The 17,293-nt window shown below is 38.7% G+C and overlaps 1 protein-coding gene across 2 annotated transcripts in view; it reads left to right on the top strand.

Moving 5' to 3' along the window:
• Positions 1-17,293, top strand: part of LOC121388140 (Wilms tumor protein 1-interacting protein homolog) — an 84,684-nt gene that overhangs the window by 53,332 nt on the left and 14,059 nt on the right. For both annotated transcript variants that reach the window (XM_041519374.1, XM_041519375.1), the window contains exons 4-7: positions 10,319-10,381; positions 13,991-14,121; positions 15,466-15,517; positions 16,248-16,316. In XM_041519374.1, the coding sequence (XP_041375308.1) occupies positions 10,319-10,381; positions 13,991-14,121; positions 15,466-15,517; positions 16,248-16,316 (315 nt within the window). The remainder of the gene's footprint in view (positions 1-10,318; positions 10,382-13,990; positions 14,122-15,465; positions 15,518-16,247; positions 16,317-17,293) is intronic.

Here is a 17,293-nt window from a genome sequence, read left to right as displayed (position 1 = left end):
AAACCACATTGTCGTAACATTTGGAGAATTGATTTAATTATGAATGGTGAGTCCGATAATTACCAAATGTTGCAGGATTGTTCACAATTCACTCTAGTCCATTGTGAGTAAGTGATAGGACACACCACCAAGGTCAAGGTCATCTGGAGTCAATACCGGGTGTGGCCTCCGCGTGTGTTGACAACTGCCTGGCACCGCCTGCCCATTGAAGCAACCAGAGTACGGATGACGTCCCGGGGGATGGTGGCCCACTCGGCCTGCAAGGCTGCTGCCAGCTCGGGCAGGATCTGGGGCTGTGGTTGTCGCTGTCGGAGGCGTCGGTCCAACTCGTCCCATAGATGCTCAATTGGGTTCAAATCCGGTGATATCGATGGCCAAGGAAGGACATTAATGTTGTTGTTCTGTAGGAAAGCCGTTGTGAGACGTGCTGTGTGAGGCCTGGCGTTGTCATGTTGGAACACTGCGTTGGCATTGGCCATAACTGGAACGATGTGTGGCTGGAGGATCTGGTCAATGTAGCCCTGTGCATTCAGGTTGCCCTGCACGTGGACCAGGTCAGTTCTGCCAGTGTGTGAGATGGCTGCCCACACCATGACATTACCCCCGCCGAATCTGTCCACTTCCTGCACGCAGTTTGCCGCATAACGTTCACCACGACGCCTATACACGCGACATCTTCCATCATGACGTCGGAGCAGAAATCGGGACTCGTCACTGAACCACACCTGTCTCCATCGCAGTTGAGGCCATTGTCGATGAATCTGGCACCACTGCAGTCGGAGTCGACGGTGTTGTGGTGTTAAGATGACACCTCGAACTGGACGTCTGGCACGAATTCCTACCTCGCGTAGGCGGTTCCGTACGGTCTGGTCGGATATCCTGCGCAAACCTGGTATTGCTGCGGCTGTGGAGGTGGCAGTAGTCAATCGTTCCCGAAGGTGGCGTACCCGGATGTAGCGGTCCTGCCCGGGGGTAGTGACCCGTGGTCGACCGGATCTAGGGAGGTCACGTGTTGATCCATGTTGCTGGTAATGGTCCCACAGTCTGGAGATGGTGCTTGGGGACACATGGAATGCCCTGGCAACGTCCGTTCTGGATTCGCCTGCGTCTAGTCGGCCGATGGCATTGTTTCTCTGCGGTTCACTGAGACATGGCATGTCCTGGATTGTCAACTGTCGGCCAGATACAGAGGCCAGGCAAGCGAACACCCTGCACTTTTATACTGTCGGTGTTCATGTTGCACGTGCAGACAACGCACGTGCAGTGGTGACATGGTTTGCACGTGGCTGCGTTTTTGCGAATATTCACATTTTGGAACTTTATTGTACAGTAGCTGCGTTTTATCGAATGTAACCGTGGGAATGTGTTTGGGACATGCAATGACCTTATATTCACAAAGCATGAACCGGTAGGAAACATAAAATAGGAGTTATAACCCATTTGTACCCTTTTGCGTATCTTTTTTTGAAGAGTATATATATATATATATATATATATATACACATGTACATGTATATGTGTGTGTGTGTGTGTGTGTGTGTGTGTGTGTGTGTGTGTGTGTGTGTGTGTGTGTGTGTGTGTGTGTGTGTGTGTGTATATATATATATATGTTTATATGTGCATGCATGTATGATGAATGCATATTTAGAAGGAAATGTACGAGTGGTGCATAATGGGGTCTATTTCCTGTACTACATATTGGAATGTTGAGTATTGTTGTGGAATTTGCCCTGTTACATAGTGTAAGTTCGTATTTCACAATTACTGAGTAAAAGTGTCATTAAAATGTAGTAGTATCAAAATGGTGTTATACAAACACTAGACAAAAAAGACATGTTTGACAGTTGACAGTTGACACTCCTTCACATTGTTTCATTATCAACTGTTAGTGTTAGGTAACACTGGTATATCACAGGCTGTGCTATGTGCTATCCTGTCTGTGGGATGGTGCATATAAAGGATCTCCTGCTACTAATGGAAAAATGTAGCAGGTTTCTTCTCTAAAACTATGTTTACATCCAATAGCTGATGACAAATAAATCAATTTGCTCTAGTAGTGTCGTTAACGAATACAAACTTCACTGTTGCTACGTGACACATACATGTACATAAATGGTACTTATGACAGGGATCTGAATTTTCAGCTTTTTATCTCATTTCAGCTTCTTCTTTTTTTGTGGGTATAATATTTTTCACAAATCTGATTTAATTTGATCTGAAATGCTTTAAAATGACTTTTATTTAGGTACAAATGTATAGTGTACGTGGAGAGAGAGAGACAGAGACAGAGAGAAAGGAGAGAAAAAGACAGATATATATATATATATATATATATATATATATATATATGAGAATATGAGAGAGAGAGAGAGAGAGAGATATATATATATATATATATAGAGAGAGAGAGAGAGAGAGAGAGAGAGAGAGAGAGAGAGAGAGAGAGAGAGAGAGAGAGAGTGAACGAACAAATGAATAAATAAACAAACAAACATTAACATGCCCATATCCCACAAGAGGTTTGGGCACGTCTATCGCGAGTCTGGTCTCAGGCATGGCCAGGGATCCGACTCGGAACATACAAGTTGTCAAACAACTTCTTAAACCCTGATTACGAAATAGACACTTGACACAGGTAACAAGCTTCAGGTACAGACCTGACCTCTGTGAGAGGCAACGTAACATTTCTACTTGCAGGAAACAAACAGTATGATGGACGTTACACACAGAAAACATCTTGTCTGTAACTGGTTAAGCCAGTTGTGGGATTTGGCACGCATTAACACTGGCTCCAGATGGTGCCAAGATTTTCTTATTCTTTCTTATCTTCTCGTTTTAGACTTAACAAGTGGTTATTTCAAAATTATTACATCTTACATGTAGAGATGCATAATTATTTTGTGATTTTTATTTGGTATTAATTATAAAGATTTGATAAATATTTAAGGTTTTAGGAATAGCAATATTAATTATAAAGATATACTTGTATCTACTGTGTCATATTTATAGAACTTGTCTGTGAAAGGAAGGTATCTTTCAAATGGGTTTTTTTTTTTTTTCAACTGGCAAAGAAGACTAATTATAAATATTTGTGTAATCTGTACTGGAACATGGCCAGTTTGCTGCTGTTCTAGTGGTTCTTGTGCCAATGATAAATTTCCAACTACAGTTGTAGCCTCTTAATGGCTACTGTTTTGTGTTGTTGTTATGGGTTTTCTGTTTTGTTTTGTTTGGTTTCGTTTGCCACAGTATGGATTTGATGCCAACATGATTTCAGTATTTGTTTGAATCACTGTAATTAATATTCCAGTATAGATGTATGTACATGTACAATAGTGTTTCCACCAGGATTTTAAGTTCAGAGGATTGGCAATATAGTCCCACATGAATCATGCTTTGGGGGGATGTAAGGGGATATTCTCCTGAAATACAATGTATGGCTTTTTATAAAAAAAAAATTGTTATATATACTAATAATATAGACTGGTTATCAAAAATCAACATTGATATTTCATTTGGAGTTGTTGTCTCAAAAAGAAAAGAAGAAAAAAACAGACTGACATGAAAATTTGCATTAATTTATCACTGGTGCTAAAAAAATAACACCCTAGCCTGTTAGTGACAAACACATATTTGACTGTTGCCCTTGAGTGAGTAGACTGTTTGAAAAGTAGAATGAAACACATGTTCTAAATATACCGTCTTACGCAGATACAACTTTCCTAGATCTAAACTACCACATCCACTTGGACTTATCTGGGACACCTGCTTTCTGCCCCATTAACATTCATCGGCACTAAACTGCTCTACCTGTCTATTTTGTGAGTTTCCCCTTTAACAAACTTGCACGACTCTCTTTATGAGTGAGTCAGAAACATCTGCAGTGTAGTAGTGTCTCAGCAAATCTCATTCTTTCAAGTAGCCATTGTGAACATCCGTCTTCAAAGAAACCCAATACTTTTATCTTTTTTCTCTCTCTCTTACTGGGTAATTTGTATGATGATGAGGGTAATATTAGTGAGGAATGTACAGAATTTGTTGTGATGGTCAGGTTTTTGCGGTGTTAACTAGATGAATTGGTTGGTAGATGAATTTGTCAAGCATAAATGTTTGGGTTTTTTTTTTTTTTTTTTTTTTTTTTTTTTTAAACATTTCAATGGAAGTGGCTATACATGTCGTGGATACGTTGGCGGGTATCCTGGTTCATTGTTACAAGTGAGCCCAACTTGCTTTTGTATGTTTGCCTTGAAATGTCATGTAAGTGATTTCCTAGAAATGTTTGGTGATTGAGGATATATATAAATTTAATAAAAGCATAAAGTGTGAATTGATTGGATTTGAACTCACTGCACTGATTCAAGTGGCATTTGATACTTCACAGGGTTATAATCACATCAACAAAAATAAAAGTTCAAATGATAATACTGTCAGGAAATAATTTGAGGGTATGTAATAAAAACGTATCATAAGTACCCCTACTAGGTGGTTATGGGTTTGAAAACCTTTGAAATTGGACACTGTATTTCATGTACCTTGTCAAATTTTAAAACGGCATTTCTCTTACATTAATCTTAATAAAAATTCTGAAAAAATATATCCATTAATGTCCCAAGATTTTATTGTACATAATTTTACCCTTGGTACCCTTTAGCAGAAACCCTGCTAATCAGAGAATGGGTCCACTGAGGTGATTTGATCCCACAGTGCGTGCTCCTGAAGAGAGCACTCTGCCAAATGAGCTAGATCCCGTCCTGTCACAGTGTGAAAGTCGTGACTTTGTTTTGCTGACACAATATTGTAATTGATGGCTGGTCCCAACCAGAACAGACCACCATGGGTAGAATCCTGAAGATGCTTTTTTTTTTTTTTTTTTATGGCAGCTTTGACAATAATCTGCTGTGCACACTAGGACCACACATAAATCTCCCGTACTATCCAGTCTGTACTCCAGAAATCCAGGTTTACCTTGATTTTCTTGTTTATTCACTTCTTAATTCCCTAACTTGGGTATTAACATTCCTCGATTCCACCGCTGGCCTCTGGGTGACTCGGGTCTGTCTGAAGTTTCACATCATATATTTCTGGAGTGTAAGGCCCAACCTGAAGGTTCTGATTTTCCCTGACGTGGAGGAGCAAGGTTTAGGTTAGTGGTAGAGCACTCGTGCAGTCCTTGTGACTTGAGGGGTGGGACGAAGCCCAGTGGTAAAGTGCTCCCCTGATGCGCAGTCTGTCTGCGAATGATCCCTGACTGGACCCATTGGGCTATATTTCTCATTCCAGCCAATGCGCCATGACTGTGCGAGCGCTGTACCACAGGGCTATGTCCCGCCCCCAATTTTCAGATACAAGTATGTAGAAAATTTACTTTAAAATAAAAAGTGGCTAATTAAAAAAAAAAAACATTTGCAGTTACATTAGCAACTAGCTAATTTAGCCCTGAGTGTGACCAGTGGAGAAGCAGAGAATGAGAAGAAACAAATGAAGGAGAGAGAGAGAGAGAGAAAAGGAATAGAGGGAGGGAGATAATGGCTCTGTCCATTACATCTGCAAACATTCATCGCATTGCACACAACCGAGCTTCAGTATCTACTGGAAATGTTTTTATCATACATCCCTCACTTCCACCCATCTTGAAGATAATACTGTTCATGCATGGCCAACATTTATTACTGTGGCAGATCTTTACTTCGTTTCCTGGTAACTCAAAGACAATGAGCTGGTATGTGGACGTAAAACAAAAGTGAAAGTCTATTAATATATCATTCAAAGCTCACTAGCTTTGCACTTAAGCATACCCAATAAAGTGAAACCTTATTAATAAATCACCAAGTCCACGAACATGGGACCAGAAACAACCAATAAAAACACAGAGCTATCTTAATAGTGCATACAGACATACATACATACATACATATGTAGGTGGTTACCTCTTAGAGTCTAAAGGCCAGAGAATGGCCTTGGTGCTATAGTAGTTAAGAGAGCTCCTAATAGCGGACTGCAAAAAGCAGTCAGTTTTTTTTTAAACCTAGGAGATGAAATAGAAATTCACCTGCTTAAAACCAACACAACTTGCAGGTTGTTTTTCACAAGACAGATGTACATGTATGTTACAGAAAAAGCAGCCTCCACTGAGGGGATTCGAACCACATACTCTCAGTACGAGAATCCAGCACTCTACGAACTGAGCTAATAGTGAAATTCCCACTAGCTGCTGCCAGTAGGAGTACTGTATACCAACACTACTACATGTACATTATCTTAGATATCTGCTAATCAGCTCGTTATTCTGTTACGTTTTGTAATTCAATAATGCTCAAAAATGCATCTCGGAGGTTCTAATTTTTCAACAGAAAACTAAATTCTCCCCTCACCCTGTGCTGTTTCATGGCCATATTAGGACAGCAGATCATATTTATTTTGGCCTGCTATTTTAAAAAAGCTCAGGATTAAGCCAATGTCCTTAGGTACTACAATGTAGGTTGGAACCCCAGTACCGGCAGCTCCCAGCCAGAGAGAATTTTAATAAATGATGCAGTGGGGAGGCGTACAACCACTACACTGACTAATTCTCCTAACCAATACAACTAAGTAGTAATTAGTAACCCTGGTCTTAAACAGAAAGAAATGTTTTATTTAACGATGCACTCAACACATTTTATTTACAGTTATATGGCGTCAGATATACATGTATGGTTAAGGACCATACAGATATTGAGAGGAAACCCACTGTCACCACTTCATGGGTTACTCTTTTCGATTAGCAGCAAGGTATCTTTTATATGCACCATCCCACAGACAGGGTAGTACATACCACAGCCTTTGATATACCAATCGTGGTGTACTGGCTGGAATAAGAAATAGGGCCACCGACGGGGATCGATCTCACACCGACCGTGTATCGAGCGAGTGCTGTACCACTGGGCTACATCCCGCCCTTGTCTTAAACAGATAGCCCATGTAGCTGAGGTGTGTCTGCAGGACAGCATGTTTGATCTTTAAGGTGGGGGATTTATCTCAGTCGGTCGAGTGCTCACTTCAAGTGCTCGCGTCGCAGGATTAAATCACCTTGGTGGATCCATTCAAGTGATTGTTTTTGTTGTGTTTTTCTTGTTCCAACCAATGCAACACAAGTGAAGTGGTCAAGGACTGTGATATGTGCTTTCCTGTATGTAGGAAAATGCATATATAAAAGATCCTGTGCTGCTAATGGAAAAATGTAGCAGGTTTCCACTGATGAGTCAGAAGTACCAAATGTTTGACATCCAATAGATGATGATTAATTAATCAATGTGCTCTAGTGCTGTCATTAAACAAAACAAACTTTAGACAGACAGACAGCCCAGATAGCTGAGGTTTGTATCGATGGATCATTAGGGGATGAGACCAGCCTTAATAGAGTAAGCTTAAATCTAAAATTTGTCTGATGCTCGTGTGACTGGAATTTAGAATCGTTTCACATATAATTGGAAATTTGCTGTATAACTCTTATTATTATGATGTGAGCAGGCTATAGCCCAGCAGTAAAGTGCTTTCTTGATGCGCAGTCGGTTTAGGATCGGTCCTCGTCGGTGGGCCCATTTGGCTATTTCTCTCTCCATCCAGTGCACTACGACTGGTATATCGAAGGCCATGGTATGTGCTATCCTGTCTGTGGGATGGTGCATATAAAAAATTCCTTACTACTAATGGAAAAATGTAGCAGGTTTTCTCTCTAAGATTATATGTTGAAATTACCAAATGTTTGACATCAAATAGCCAATGATTAATAAATCAGTGTGCTCTAGTGGTGTTGTTAAACAAAACAAACAAACTTTTGAACTATTGTTATGAAGCTGGGAGTTTTAAAATTCAAAACGTCGTTTCAGAATTGGCATTCACTAAACACTAACTTAGCCAGCCTATTCTTGGCTTGTGTTGCCAGACGTCTGGTGGTAAAGCCATGTATATTCAACAAGCCATGTGTTGCAATTACCGCACATAGTTTACTCCTAATACCTAATGGCCAACGATGAAATATCGTGCTGCATGGTGTGTCATTATTCAAGAATTTCTTTTCCCTTCCTTCCCTGCTGGTAAAGCAGCAATGTGTTCATTCCAGCTGTCACCAGTTTTATTAATCTGGTTTATACACTCTGACACATTTACTGTCATTTAATAACACACCTTTACGACCCTGGTAATAGTTTTATCATTTTTACATCAGGACCGTGGATTACCGGTACATGCATAATAATTAGTCAGCTGTAAGGCGTAGTCGTTTAAAGCGGCAGCTTTTTTGACACATGCCTTTGTTCAAGTGCCCCTGCGCGTGCTGTAACCTCACCGTGGTGCAGGGGTGTAACATTCTCTTTGAGAATGGCCAATACAGCACAAATTGAAGTTTAGAGTAAAATTCAGTATCCGTAAAATTCTGTGATATTTGTATTTGTATTTTTGCACAGTTCTTTACACTGTTTTTGTTTAAATCTCTAATTTTTATATTGATGATGATCATCACTTTATTTATTTGCATTACCATAGTTTGACACCCAATAGCCGATGTATTTTTCGTGCTGGGGTGTCATTAAACATTCATTCATTCATTTTTTTTGTTCAAGTGATAGAAAAAATCTTTGACGACTTTTATAGCTCATTATTAATTTTGTCAGGATGGGACGTAGCCCAGTGGTAGAGCACTCGCCTAATGCACAGTCAGTCTGGGATCGATCCCTGTTGGTGGGCCGGCCCATTGGGCTATTTCTTGTGCACCAGAACTGGTATATCAAAGGCCGAAGAAAGAACTGTTTTATTTAACAGTAACTTCGTTTTATGGAAAATAAATCTTAAATAAATCTTAAATAAATCTCAAAATTAAATCTCAATAAGACAATGAACCAAAACAAAATCACAAAATTTATATAATTATTTCCCCTAGATATTAATCTAACAATATAGAGAGAGAAAACAATAAGAGAAAACTTGGTATTGTAGACCAATATTTCAGTCACTGTTAGTGTATTGATGTCCGTAAGAAGAAAGAAGTGTTTTCTTTAACGACGCACTCAACACATTTTATTTACGGTTATATGGCGTCAGACATATGGTTACGGACCACACAGATAGAGAGAGGAAACCCGCTGTCACCACTTCATGGGCTACTCTTTTCAATTAGCAGCAAGGGTTCTTTTATGTGCACTATCCCACAGACAGGGTAGTACATACCACAACCTTTGATATACCAGTCGTGGTGCACTGGCTGGAATGAGAAATAGTCCAATGGGCCCACCGACGAGGATTGATCCCAGACTGACCGTGCATCGAGCAAGCGCTTTACCACGGAACTAAGTCCCGCCCCCTGCTACTAACAGAAGTCGTTTGAGGTGCTTGCATCATAGAATCCAACCACCCCAGTGGTCTTTTTTCCCATTCCAACCAGTGCATATAAAAGACCCCTTGCTGCATATAAAAGCCCCCTTGCTGCTAATGGACTTCATGTCAAAAATGACCAAATGTTTGATATCCTATAGACAATATTAATAATATATCAATGTGCTCTAGTGGTGTCGTTGAACAAAAACAATTTTAACTTAATTTTCCATTATTCTGTATCTAAGTGTACCAAACACCCTGGTGTGTGCATTCCTATGGGAAAATATATATATATATATAAAAAAAGATCACTTGATACCTTTTGCCATTTGTTTATCTTATACCCAAGACCAAGAGTTCAAATAGCATACATGTTATATACACCACATTTATACTGTAAAATGGGCTGCAGTGTCATTAAGGTATAAACATGTACATTAAAGATGAAATGCATCCAGAAATCTCCAAATGTCAAGAAAAAATTGGACTTTGGTAAAAAGCTCAAAGTACACATCTACTTTTCAGGATTATGCAAAGTATTCTGGATTTTTGTTACAACATGCATACATGTTATGGCAGGGCGCAAACTTAAAAATGTGTCTCCTATGGCAATTTTTAAAAGAATTGCCATGGGTGAAACAGTCCACCGACGGCAATTTTGAGCCTGCCTATGACAATTTTTTTTTTAAAGTGACATTTGCAGCAAATAAACCTGACTGAAAGGTTATCTTGTTAAATGTGCAAATGTTAACTATTGGCAGACAATGTACACCAGGTGTATACATTTCGCCATTGTTGAGGAGCTTTATCGACGACACAAAAGTGCCACTGGTGATGCTCGCTACCTACGGCAATTTATATCTCAACGACAGCAATTGCCGTCGGTGCCACCGTTAAGTTCGAGCCCTGTTATGGCACATTTATATTCATTTAGATTGATGTTAACAAGTTTAACTTTTTTTTCTTTCAGTATTCCGGGTTCCAGCAGACTGCAGAAAAATGTGTTATTTGTGGTCATTTAATAATGGAAATGGTAATGTATAATTCTGGAAATCTTATGTAAATGTTTTTCATATTTAAGCATTTGGAAGACATGATTAAGTCTTTTCATTGACATATCAGTCCCCAATTTAAGTTGGTTGTCATTTCTTACTCTACTGTATATTAGGCTAGGGTGTTCGAAGAATTGGTCACATGGCATGATACAGGCACCACAATTCTTTCTTCTCTCCACCACAACTCCACCCCCCCCACCTCACCACTTATACATATTTTGTTTAAATAATATTTTATTTTGGGTCAGCAGCTTTTGTCATGACCGGCCTCGGTGGCATCGTGGCAGGCCATCGGTCTACAGGCTGGTAGGTACTGGGTTCGGATCCCAGTCGAGGCATGGGATTTTTAATCCAGATACCGACTCCAAAGCCTGAGTGAGTGCTCCGCAAGGCTCAATGTGTAGGTGTAAACCACTTGCACCGACCAGTGATCCATAACTGGTTCAACAAAGGCCATGGTTTGTGCTATCCTGCCTGTGGGAAGCGCAAATAAAAGATCCCTTGCTGCCTGTCGTAAAAAAGAGTAGCCTATGTGGCGACAGCGGGTTTCCTCTAAAAACAGTGTCAGAATTACCATATGTTTGACGTCCAATAGCCGATGATAAGATTAAAAATTAATGTGCTCTAGCGGCGTCGTTAAATAAAACAAACTTTACTTTTGTCATGAGTAAAATCAAGGCGAGCTGAAGATCATTCTCTTGAAATTCTGCTAGGTGAGCAATCGCATGACGTTCCAAATCAAAGGTATTAAAACTTTTTATTGTAAGGCGATCAATTTACTGCTGTCCTAAAGCTATCCAAGAGTGTGTGGACAGGAGTGGGAGTGGTCACTCGCCTTTCCTGGTGAATATCCAGTCAATGGAGCCCATTGCGCTATTTCTCGCTTCAGCCAGTGCACCACGACTGGTACATCAAAGGCTGTGGTATGTGCTATCCTGTCTATGGGATGGTGCATTTAAAAGATCCTTTGCTGCTAATCGAAAAGAGTAGCCCATGAAGTGGCGACATCGGGTTTCCTCTTTCAATATCTGTGTGGTCCCTAACCATATGTCTGATGCCATATAACCGTAAATAAAATGTGTTGAGTGCGTCGTTAAATAAAACATTTCTTTCTTTTCCTGGTAAAGACTGGGCCAGTGGAAAAAAACCCTACCTCGTCCACCCCCCACCTTCCTGTGATCAATTCTGGTACAGTTCTAATAGATAATACACTTGTGGCCATGCAGGTCATGGACAGATTCCTTATCAAGACTGAAGAGATTTTGTCTACAACATCTGTTTCAAATAATAGATGAAATTCTGAAGATCTAGTCACTGGATTAGTTCCACATGCTTATGCAATCTGCCATAACCAATCCACAGTCTTGTGGTTTGTTTGTGTGTGTAGTGAGAGAGGTGTGTGTGTGTGTATGTGTGTGTGTGAGAGAGAGATACAGAGAGACAGAGACAGACAGACAGACAGACAGACACACATACAGATAGATCCACACCCTCAAAACTGGACCCTCTGTAAACAGGAATTCTGTGTTTTTCACAGTCCTTTCACCTCTCTAAACCGGAATACCCTTTAAAACCAGACTTTTTGCTTGGTCCTGTGATACAAGTTTATTATTTTCAATGTACAAAATGTTATCAGTATGGTATAATGTACATTCTTTTGCACCCAATAGAATTTTTTTTATAAAAAAATAAAAATAAATGAAGATATGCATGTTTGTAACTAAAGGATGATAGTCCAGGTGGCTCAGTGGTTAGGCTGTCAACTTTAAGGCTGAACATCAGGTGCCGGGTTCATATCGAAGTGAGTACAAATGCACATGCTAAGCTCAAAAGCTCAAAACGAAGTTAAAATAAATAAGTGATGTCATACATGTACATTGTACATCATGTAGATGGATTGTCCTTATATAGACGTGCAACAGGTTTTAATTATTACATTATGTCAGCTTTATACAGGAAACCGAGAATTGATAAAATCACTCATAAATATTTAGATTTATTCCCGTTTTATTTATGCACCACGGAGCATAACCTACATTCCTAACCTGTTACGTACATATCTGATATATTATTCTGATTGTTCGTTAGATGGATATATTGTTTTTTTTACATTCATACCTCGATAAACTAAAAACAGTTGAGCCATTTTACTGTCACACTACTTTGTTGCAGCTATATTTAGCCGAGACATTTCAGAAAAAAAAAGAAGATATCAATTAATATCGCTGGTAATCAGTGAAGTAAAATTATGGCACAAAATAAAAATTAACAGTACCCTGTTTGTTTCAGAGAAATAATACAGCACAGAAATGAAAATTAATAGTACTCCATCTGTTTCATAATGTGAATAAAGGGGGGAGGGGGTACATTAGATAATACCACACCCCCACACCCCGAAAAGCCCAATTCCAAATAAAAAACCCATGCAAAATTTATGCACTAACAGAAGAAGTCGACCACAAAATGACACAAAATCTGCCTCTCAAATAAATCTAGCCTTACTAGCCTTATTTTATAGCTGTTATTACATTTGACATACTTGTATGTATTAAGGACACATGGTCCAGTATATCTTACACAGAAGACGTTATTCAAATCAGCATCTGTGTCCTGTTCTTAAGCCATCGGACTACAGGCTGGTAGGTACTGGGTTCGGATCCCAGTCGAGGCATGGGATTTTTAATCCAGATACCGACTCCAAACCCTGAGTGAGTGCTCCGCAAGGCTCAATGGGTAGGTGTAAACCACTTGCACCGACCAGTGATCCATAACTGGTTCAACAAAGGCCATGGTTTGTGCTATCCTGCCTGTGGGAAGCGCAAATAAAAGATCCCTTGCTGCCTGTCGAAAAAAGAGTAGCCTATGTGGCAACAGCGGGTTTCCTCTTCAAAACTGTGTCAAAATGACCAAATGTTTGACGTCCAATAGCTGATGATAAGACAAAAAATCAATGTGCTCTAGTGGCGTCGTTAAATAAAAGAAACTTTACTGTGTCCTGTTCATTAACAATAACTTGGGTAAAATCCATCTAATCCAGAACTGTGTATATAGGCACTTTTTATGTCTCCTTTGAATCCAGTTTAGACAGAGTCCACTATACATTTATTTAGGGTTCGTTCTAGAAATTTATAACTGACGTAAGTACGTGTAACATAGGAGTACTTGAGATTCTTAATGTGAAATTCATGGCTTTATCATTTTGACAAAGTTTTAAAGAGGTGTAGGCAGCATGATTTGCAGCAACAGTCCTGATCAGAACCATGAGCAGAACACACTATTAGAAAACAAAAAATACATTTGAAAGAAGGGAGATAATGACTGAAAAATTGAAACACAGCAGGGTAAAGTGGGTATGGGTGTGTGTGTGTGTGTGTGTGTGTGTGTGTGTAATACACTAATTATGCTATATTTTTTTTTACCAATTTTATAAAACCTGTTTGTTTTACACATGTGTAACAACATACATTTACAATGCTTAAATACCTGCATTTATGAAAAACAGGCTGCGTAAAATCAGCCTCTAATGTTTTTATTCTGTATACAAATTTATTTCATGATGGTTTTATCCAAATGTTGTTTGTTTTCAGATTTTACAAGCTATGGGAAAGTCGTACCACCCTGGTTGTTTTCGCTGCTATATCTGTCACGAATGTCTTGATGGTGTTCCGTTCACAATAGATGTGGACAACAAAATCTACTGTGTTGCTGATTACCACAGGTGGGGGTTGTAGTCACTGGGAACGGGTGGTTTTGTCTTACCACAGGTGGGGTTTGTAGTCACTGGGAACGGGTGGTTTTGTCTTACCACAGGTGGGGGTTGTAGTCACTGGGAAGGGGTGGTTTTGTCTTACCACAGGTGGGGGTTGTAGTCACTGGGAACGGGTGGTTTTGTTTTACCACAGGTGGGGGTTGTAGTCGCTGGGAACGGGTGGTTTTGTCTTACCACAGGTGGGGGTTGTAGTCACTGGGAACGGGTGGTTTTGTCTTACCACAGGTGGGGGTTGTAGTCACTGGGAACGGGTGGTTTTGTCTTACCACAGGTGGGGGTTGTAGTCACTGGGAACGGGTGGTTTTGTCTTACCACAGGTGGGGGTTGTAGTCACTGGGAACGGGTGGTTTTGTCTTACCACAGGTGGGGGTTTAGTCACTGGGAACGGGTGGTTTGTCTTACCACAGGTGGGGGTTGTAGTCACTGGGAACGGGTGGTTTTGTCTTACCACAGGTGGGGGTTGTAGTCACTGGGAACGGGTGGTTTTGTCTTACCACAGGTGGGGGTTGTAGTCACTGGGAAGGGGTGGTTTTGTCTTACCACAGGTGGGGGTTGTAGTCACTGGGAACGGGTGGTTTTGTCTTACCACAGGTGGGGGTTGTAGTCACTGGGAACGGGTGGTTTTGTCTTACCACAGGTGGGGGTTGTAGTCACTGGGAACGGGTGGTTTTGTCTTGGCTCCATAAAGCTGAAATAAAAGTTATTGATGTTAGTGTTACTTGTCTAGTGACAGTGTCAGTATGTTTTGTTTATCTCAGTGTTAAAGTTTTAGCATTTAGTTCTGTTTATCCCAAACTATAAATCTTAAACAAAATTTAATGAAACTTGGTTTACATAGCACCTGCGAATATTCATCTGATACATGTTGGGTGAAGTGGGGGGTATATATATTTTTTTTTATTATTATTATTATTTTTTTTTTTTATGTAGAGGTTTCAGATTGTCACATATTTAAAAAAAAAAAAAATGTTTACTATTAGTTGACAAAATTTCCTGATAAATCTATAGTTATGTAACTATGATAGCTGCAAAGATCAGGAAACATTTTGTTTTCAAAACCTTGATTAGCGTTATATTTTTAGTCAATTGAAAATTGATTAGCAACTACTGTTTAATATGTTTTATAATTATGTAGCGATTTCTAAAACTTGCGTAGCGAATTGAAACGTTTTCTGAACAAAATGTTCGCTGAAGATATATTAACAGCAAGGTATATATGAATTGTAAATGCGCTCCCTGAACCCAAATAACATGGCATGAAATGTTTTTATTTTTATTATTTATTTTGTTTAGGGTTTATGCTCCAAAGTGTGCAGCCTGCAGTCTAGCCATCACACCAGTTGATGTAAGCCTTTTCAACTTCATATTGAGCTTTTTCACATTCATTTATCATTGTTCAAAATATACTCAACAACGAAAGTTTAGCAAATATCTTTTATGACATCTAAATTTGCCATGGTTGAATAAACTTAAAAGAAAACAAGGTCCTTCTGTTGTGTTAAGGCAAAGGTTGATAAGTTTATGTTGTTTGTAATGGTAAACATTTCAGATGTGATTACTAATTAATAAATATTGGTTAATTTATAAATGTTATGCCATTTCTTTTAACATTAGCTAAACTTTCGTTGTTGAGTATACATAAAGAATATTACATAAGGGGCCGTTAGATATCACTAATATCTAACAGAAGTTAGTTGTTGAATAACTTTTTAAACATGTTTTAAAATAAATAGTAGTTTCTGTTTCTTGCATATTCTCATAGAGCAGGTTTAAATGAAATTTAAGCATCTTCCTCAACTAACACTTCAATGGCTATCTGTTTCCATAGTGTTAATTTCATTAGATGGGTTGATTGAGCAGATTTATATAAAAAAATATATGGTATATCCATCTGTGATGCTACAAATCTCAGTGTTTTCTTTAACCACAAACTTTCTTATCTTCATGCTTTTGAGGCATTTTGTTCTGTTAATGCATGGAAGTGCTGGGGGAGGGGGGGGGGGTGGGGTGTTTACCATGTATTGAAGTGTTTTTTGTTGTGTTTATGCTTTTTGTTTTTATTGTTGTTTTAATAGGGAACAGAAGAAACAGTACGGGTTGTCTCCATGGACAAAGATTTCCATGTGGATTGTTATCATTGTGAGGTACGTGTCCAATATAGAAAGGAATGCTGACAAGAAAGCTGTTGCATTACATTACAGGAAAAACAATTAACAAACTTTTTAAATGTTTTTTTATATATATATATAGATACAGATACGGATACGGATATTTGTTTAGTCATTGTATGCTTGCTTCAGGAAACACAATATATTGATTACTCTGCTTGCTTAAGAAATCTAAAAAAAAAATTAATGGTTGTTTTTATAATGTAAGACTTTTTAGTCACTGATCTGGATAAGAATAAAAATACTATTTAGGAGTGAAAAATTATTTTGAAATGTTTTGGAGATTGTTTCTGGAGATTGTTTCTGGGAGGTTAAACTGATCTCACCAACTAAGTCTTTGAATTGATCAGCATAATCACCAGATCTGAACTCCATGCATTAGGATTGGTTTGAAAGACATTAAAAAGATGGTTACTCATATATGTAAGTGTAAGTTTTTTAATTCTTTACAGATCTCGCCAAAGTATTCTTTAAATTGATTGGTACAATCACCAGATGTACCACATATAGTTGTGTAGGATTTAACCCCATTGATTGTTCCATAGTAATTGTAAAACATTTTTAACAAATTAAATGATGAATAATACTGTTCTTTTGAGGTTTTATTTTTTATTTTTTATTTTTTTTAAAACAGTGATTGAGTTTAATTTAAAGAGATAATAATTTGTATTTTTTTTTTTTTTTTTTAATATGGTGATAAGAGAGTGTTCATTTAAAAGCAGTAATGTAGGTTATTTTATATTTATTCATATCTATAATGTAGTTGGATGTCACTTTGATGACCTATTAGTAATGTCAAAACGAATTTCTGTACTGTTTCCTAGTCATAGGTTTATTTATAGATTTTTTTTACTGCCAGTAAAATACCTGTAGCTGCATGGTTGGGAAGGAAATGTTTTATTTAACGATGCACTCAACACATTTTATTTTCGGATATATAGCGTCGGACATAT

Source organism: Gigantopelta aegis, chromosome 14 (genome assembly GCF_016097555.1).
Source record: "Gigantopelta aegis isolate Gae_Host chromosome 14, Gae_host_genome, whole genome shotgun sequence".
In the NCBI taxonomy this organism is placed as follows: domain Eukaryota; kingdom Metazoa; phylum Mollusca; class Gastropoda; order Neomphalida; family Peltospiridae; genus Gigantopelta; species Gigantopelta aegis.
This window is presented reverse-complemented; position numbering and strand designations above follow the sequence as displayed.